At 44.2% G+C, this 6,582-nt stretch overlaps 3 protein-coding genes across 4 annotated transcripts; 1 reads left to right on the forward strand and 2 right to left on the reverse strand.

The window, feature by feature from the left end:
* Positions 1-39: 39 nt before the first annotated feature.
* Positions 40-1,842, forward strand: LOC104826654 (ribosomal RNA small subunit methyltransferase, mitochondrial). 2 transcript variants are annotated; one of them, XM_010559460.1, is made up of 3 exons: positions 40-591; positions 973-1,655; positions 1,750-1,842. In XM_010559460.1, exons 1-2 carry the CDS (start codon positions 169-171, stop codon positions 1,651-1,653), a joined length of 1,104 nt encoding a protein of 367 aa, XP_010557762.1. In that variant the 5' UTR covers positions 40-168; the 3' UTR covers positions 1,654-1,655; positions 1,750-1,842. The 2 variants fall into 2 exon arrangements, with proteins under 2 accessions (XP_010557762.1, XP_010557772.1); XM_010559470.1 differs by lacking the exon at positions 1,750-1,842 and having other exon boundaries at positions 973-1,685.
* LOC104826644 (protein HYPER-SENSITIVITY-RELATED 4) lies at positions 1,662-3,516 on the reverse strand. Its single transcript, XM_010559447.2, has 2 exons — positions 2,168-3,516; positions 1,662-2,078 (listed from the first exon to the last, which is right to left on the reverse strand). The coding sequence occupies exons 1-2, from the start codon at positions 3,185-3,187 to the stop codon at positions 1,686-1,688; spliced, it is 1,413 nt and encodes a 470-aa protein (XP_010557749.1). The 5' UTR covers positions 3,188-3,516; the 3' UTR covers positions 1,662-1,685.
* A 1,670-nt stretch (positions 3,517-5,186) lies between these two features.
* Positions 5,187-6,307, reverse strand: LOC104826664. The gene has a single exon (XM_010559479.2). The coding sequence runs from the start codon at positions 6,186-6,188 to the stop codon at positions 5,412-5,414; it is 777 nt and encodes a 258-aa protein (XP_010557781.1). The 5' UTR covers positions 6,189-6,307; the 3' UTR covers positions 5,187-5,411.
* Positions 6,308-6,582: the final 275 nt, after the last annotated feature.

Consider the following 6,582-nt stretch of genomic DNA (forward strand, 5'->3'; position numbering starts at 1 on the left):
GCGTTGTTCGACATTTCATAGAAAAACAGCCTGCCGTTTTGACGATCCTGCCCCAAACGTTACGTCGTCTCTGCTTGAAGATTGCTGTGCAAAATTATACAAACGTTACGTCGTCTCTGCTCGGCTAAAGTCGTAACCTTTAATGACATTTTCTTCATTGAGTAGAATATGATTCTTCGATTGAAGAACCACACCCTCGGAAAACCCAAACCATCTGCTTCCTGCTTGTTTTCCTCCGTTTTCCGGCGAAATTCCCAGTCGCATGTCCGTACAAAATCCGATCACGGTGACCGTCGGGGATGTTACGAGGGAAACGCATACGCCGAAGGGAAAAGGGAACAAGAGAGGTTGTATCTGTACAAGAGCAAAGGTCAGCACCTTCTTACGAACAACAGAATCCTCGACGCCATTGTCTGTAGCTCCGATGTCAGGACGACAGACACCGTACTGGAGATTGGACCCGGAACTGGGAATCTCACGCTGAAGCTTCTACAAGCTGCCCAGAATGTCGTAGCCGTGGAGGTGGACAAGCGGATGGTAGAGATTCTCCACAAGCGTGTTGCAGAACTTGGGTTTGAAGACAAACTCACGGTAAAGTTTGTTCCTTTTTTGTTTTGCTTGTCCGTAATTTGTCTGACGAAATGCCTCACAGAAACTAAATGATATCCAAGGAGTCAAAGGGGGAGAATGATTTTGACGATAGCGGCTCTAGGTTACTGTCGATACGAAATTTCTTCAGATTAACCGAGATCTGTCCATTGAAATGCCAATGAGTAAACTGAAACTTTGTTCTGATTCTGATCTGACGGAGAATAGCTCATTTCCACTTAAAAAGTAATACGAGACATTAGCAAGGGAAAACCTTTGTTTGTTTTGTGATTACAGATCGAGAAGATAAGTTCGAACTCTCTTGTTTCATGAAGGCTTCTGAACCTTGTATAACATGCTCGATGAAATGTCTTATTTTTGTAGGTTATACAAAAGGACGCTCTCAAGGCAGAGTTCCCTCGGTTTGATCTGGTGGTTGCAAACATTCCGTACAATATATCTTCTCCACTTGTGGCTAAACTTGTGTACGGCTCCAACACGTTTAGGAGCGCCACGCTTCTGCTTCAAAAGGAGTTTGCGCAGAGGCTACTGGCAAATCCAGGGGATGCTGATTTCAACAGACTGGCTGTGAATGTGAAGTTGATGGCCCACGTCGACTTTGTGATGGATGTAAGTAAAAGGGAGTTTGTCCCATGCCCCAAAGTTGATTCTTCTGTGGTTATGATCAGACCAAAGGAAGTAACACCTGACGTGAATCTTCAAGAATGGCTGGCTTTTACCCGCACTTGTTTTGGGAAGAAGAATAAGACACTCGGGGCCACATTCAAGCAGAAGAAGAAGGTTATGGAGTTACTGAAACTGCGTGAGTGGAACAACAGTTTCGGTCTTAGTGGAGATGGGGAAGAAGATGGGTCGTGTTTGGCTACGAATCCAAGTCTGTTCAAGGAGAGGATAATCGGAGTTCTTAGATCAAGTGGGTTAGAAGACAAGAGGCCGTCCAAGCTTTCTCATGGAGAGTTGTTACATTTGCTGTCTTTGTTTAACCAAGCCGGGATATTTTTTCATGACAATACAATGCCGATGTGGATAGATCCACACGAATAATGGTAAGATTAATTTTTGTTACTCTTCTTCAACTATTGATCCTTGATGATTTTGGCTTTGACCTCGTCCTCTTCATGAATCTTCTTGGATTTCAAGAATTCGAGCAAACCCTCGAGAACTTCATCGATGGAATCATTCCTCAAGAGACACTCAGCCACATCCGCAGGAGAAACCTCAGCGGCATTAATGGCATCCTCTATCTCAGAGAACAGCCTGTGTTCTTCGATGTCCAGATAGTTTGATGCAAGAACCTTGAACCCGCTTGCTGTGCAATACGACATGTTGATGTGCATGTCCATCCGACCCGGTCTTAACAACGCACTGTCCAGTTTCTCTTTGTAGTTCGTCGTGAATATTATTATCCTCTCGTCCCCGCAGCTCGACCACAGCCCATCCACGAAATTCAATAGCCCCGACAGTGTCACCTACAAAAGATTTTAACAAAAGTTATATATATATATATTGCAATGTAATATTAACCACTTCAGAACTGCCATAGATCACGAGTTATCACCTTGCTTTGAGGAGGGTCGTCATTTTCTTGAGAGTTGGGAGGTGGTTCAGTGGCGGTCCGATCCTTGAGGTCGATGGTGCAGTCGATATCCTCAACGACAAGAATAGAGCGGTTGGCAGTGGCAATGAGCAACCTTCTCAGCTCGGAGTTGGTCCTGACAGCAGTCAAATCCAAGTCGTATATATCGAAGTTGAGATAATTGGCCATTGCAGCTATCAAACTTGATTTCCCTGTCCCAGGCGGACCGTACAACAAGTACCCTCTCTTCCATGCCTTCCCCACCTTCCTGTAAAAGTCCTTCCGCTCCACAAACCGATCGATATCCTCCATTATACTCCTCTTGAACTCTGGATCCAACGCCAGAGTCTGGAATGTGGAAGGGTGGTCGAGCGTCACCGAGATCCACGCCTCGGAATAGTTCCCGTACATGTTATCGGGGTCGAGGGTGAAGAGCTTGAGCGTTTTCGCCTTCTGTCTCATGGAAACGGCTTGTTTCACCAGGAAGGGCAAGTAAGATTCAAGAACAAGGTTCTTGAATTTCTTGTGGAAGCTCAGCTCGAAGGACCGTTCCTCCAATCGCTGGGTTGAGTTGCGGGAGCCGTTGGTTTCAACCTGACGGCAGACGAGGATCCAACGGAGTTTGACGCCATTGAAGGTGTCGGTGACTTCCTCGTCACGATCCACCGTGACGTTGAAGTTTTTGTCTTTATCTTCTTTGCTCACGTTTATCCTTCTCGTTGAAGGAGAGATCTTGGTGGCGAGATAGGTCTCGGCGGCCTTGAAGACTTCGTTGGGGACATAACCTCGGGATTCGTCGATGACTATTGTCATTTGAGAGGAGAAGTAGCCAAAGAATCGGTGGAAATAGTAGGAGACGTGGTAACGAAGCTCATCGGGCAAGTAATCGTTGGCCACTGAGCGAGCCACCATGGCGGCGGCGGCCACGGAGGTAGCGGCCGAGAGAACCATCTTGACTGTGGCCAGATTGAGTTCTGAGCCAGAGGAAGAAGTCGACGACATTGGCCTTCGTCGTATTGGACAAGTAACCGATGTGTAAGAAGGAACTTATGTTCCTTTTGAGGTTTGATGGGATTTTATGTTGGGTGGTGGGGACGAGGGAGAAATTTCATAAGGCGGAGACGCGAGGAAGCAACGCAGAACCTTTCCTCAGGCCCCACCAGAGAGAGGGAGCCATCATTGACCTGAGAATTAAAACGCTCACGAGAGAGAAGAAGATCAAACAAAAAGACTGCCCTTGACTCGTAGGTCGTCTCTCTTTTTCCATCTTTATTTATCTGTGGACTAATTAATCAAACAAAATGTTTTTTTCCGACTGAAAATTAGATGTTAAAGATTATTGGTCTTTTAATTTATTTATTTTTTATCGGGAGGGGCTTAATTTAGTTAATGGGCTCCATCATCAGCCCAGGTGTGTTGGGCCTAACACTGACTGATACCATCCTTTATTTTAGCCCATCGCAGAGATACTCTCTAATATATTATATACAACGTGGGCCTTAAAGAGCCCATGCAAACTCATTAAATTCATTTTAAAATTAAAATTTAAAAACGATAGCAATAATTGTGTTTCATTAGGTACCACTGAAGTCGGTGCTAAACAAATGATATATCGGACAGTGTGGGTGGGTGCCACTTATACTTGGCCCGCCCCTGTTTTCCACTCTCGATATGTTATCATTTGATTACCGCATTTCCCATCCGCCGAAGCCAGTGTGCATAAATGTGCCTCGTTTTCATTTAGATCTGCTCCGCACCAAAACGGGTCTCTCACCCGTGACACGTCATCTCGAAGAAATTTGTAACAGAGGAAACTATCCTGTCTAAGGGCGTAGGTGAGAGGAGGGCCCAGTTATACGGCTTGGTAGGGAATCAACACGTGTCTGTCCAAAAATCAGATGAAAAAACAAAACATGCAAGTGGTAATTAAGAGAGAGGAGAGAGAAAATCAAATTTTGTCATAAAACCCTAAGTTTGTTGATTTGATTTGATATACATATGGGAATTGGGAATGAGACAGATCGGGTCTCTCTCTCTCTCTCTCTTTTCTTCCTCGTTGATAAAGTTTTCCCCGGCCTGAGCTGTGAAGTGGGGCATAATGTTTCCAAACTATATAATCTTCAAACATGCAGCTATAATGATGTATGTCAACATCAACATCTTGCACAATTTTCCATGATTGCTTCCATGCAAAGGGTACTGTAGCTAATAACGTTTGAAAAAAGGAACAAAATCCGGCGTTTTGTTATAAATTCCTGTGAATGGAAATAATCATATGAGTGCTCCTAATCAAATGGGCAAAAGAAAAATGGAGATCTTAGAGGATCTAAGCGTGTCAAAAGAAGCGACTTTTGCCTGGCAGATATTACGGGCTTTGAGAAAAATAAAGTTACATTTATATATATTTTCATGCGTGGGTGTCTGCATGGACGTGCATATATTATACACTTTTCCTTTCAAAATTATTGCAAGATGATTGATTGCTGCGCGGCTTAACCTAAATATCATTACTATATATTTTAATATTATTAATCGCATGGACCACGACATGCGGAACAGTGAAAGTAAACATCCAATCGATCGAGACAAACGCGACTGGAAACTCCACGATCGACTTATGAGGCCATCAATCATTCCCTTGAAACATTAAGAAGGAAGCTTCCGTCGCCGGAGAGTGTTGTCTTTTCATAGCCTTTGTCCCTCGTGATTATTATAGTACGACTTCTTAATCTTCGAAACTGGTTCCTCTTCCATACAAGATTTTAATAAATCCAACATTTCGAACTTCGCTGCTTTCTCGGACTTTGAGATGACTATTTGTTTTCAGAAAGATCGGATTCAGGATTTGGAAAGAAAAAAGGGACGAACTGAATCGACGGTTCCTTAACCGCCCACTGAAACAAAAGGGTTTGGTGTGTCATAATATCTCATTGCACGAGACAAAAAAGTCTACTTCAAGTTCAAGTTTGTATCATTACTGACATACTTGAAACCAGACGAGAATATTAAAATTCCAATTTTAATAGAATAAAATAGAGTATCGTTCATAATTAATACAACAGATGAAGCGCTTATCCGTTCGAATCGCTGGAGAAATTCGATCCGAACATATATACCTAAATAGTTTTGTACGTAAACATGGCATGACATACGGTGATAACGTACGGTATCTATTTTCAAACATATTAACGGGAACTGTACAGGGAGCCAAATCCCACTCCTAGTTTCACTCGTGATTGGCACTTGAGGCCTGGTTATGGAGAACCACTGCCTGAAATTCCCGCCGATGAAACATCAACTGTTTCGCTATGAAGGCTTCGATCGTCTTCTGAAATTCCTCGTTGCTGAGTTCATCCTCCGGATAATCCCTCTCTTCCGCCTCAACTTCCTCCATTCTCCCACACTTCTCAGTCTCGGATCGTCGGAGTGACCGTTCGGCCCCAATCTCTGGACTCTGCTTCAACTTAACCTCCGACTTGCTTCTTAGGTAGATCTTCGGCTGATCCGCCCGATGATCCTCAGTTTCTGAATCCGAGTCCGTCTCGGCGTCCCTGAACGCCTGCTCTTCACACGCGTCAGATTTTGAATTTGAATTCGAGTTTGTCTCGGTCACGATCACCTGTTTATCGTCGTACAAGATCTCTTCGGTCTGATTCTCATCCGACGGCCGGGCGCGATGCTCTCCGGATCTGACGAACGCCTCGTAGAAATCAGCGTCGGCGCCGGCGGATCGATCGGAGGGCTTGGCGAGGAGAGCAATGACGATGGAATTTCCGAGGAGGAACATGAACAGAGGAGTCGAAACGACGCCGGAGAGACGGCGGAGAAACTCGCTGGAGATTTGGACGGCGAAGGGAAGGCGCGTGAATGTCCATGAGAGGAAAAGCAGAGCGATGCAGACCTCCGCGGCACGGACGACGCGGCCGATGCTCCGGAGAGAGTGGTAACGCCGCAACGCCTTGGCTTTCTCTGCTTTCACGTTGTCAAAATCAATCGAATCCATTTCTGGAACCGCGGGAGAGACAGAGATTTCGAAACTGAAAACGAAGAGAGAATCCAGGGGAAGGGCTGAGTCAGAAGAACCCTTGAGAGAACTGGACTGCCTCTCTGCGTAAAAATCTTTCTTTTATAGAATCTCCTTTCCCCTTTCAAATAATTCAACTTTTTCCCCAACTTTAATTTAAGCCATATATCCTTTATTCTCCACGAAATCGGACACATAGATGCCACTTGTCCATAATATTTAATGAACAAATTCCGATTCAATTTATTTACACAAAATTTACGTTTAGGTAGCATCTGTCGCCCAGCATCATTTTTTGTTTGATTTTATTGGCAGTCACACAAACAATGCTATATATATATATATATATATATATATATATATATATATATAT

This window comes from Tarenaya hassleriana, unplaced genomic scaffold (assembly GCF_000463585.1).
Source record: "Tarenaya hassleriana unplaced genomic scaffold, ASM46358v1 Cleome10, whole genome shotgun sequence".
Taxonomy (NCBI): domain Eukaryota; kingdom Viridiplantae; phylum Streptophyta; class Magnoliopsida; order Brassicales; family Cleomaceae; genus Tarenaya; species Tarenaya hassleriana.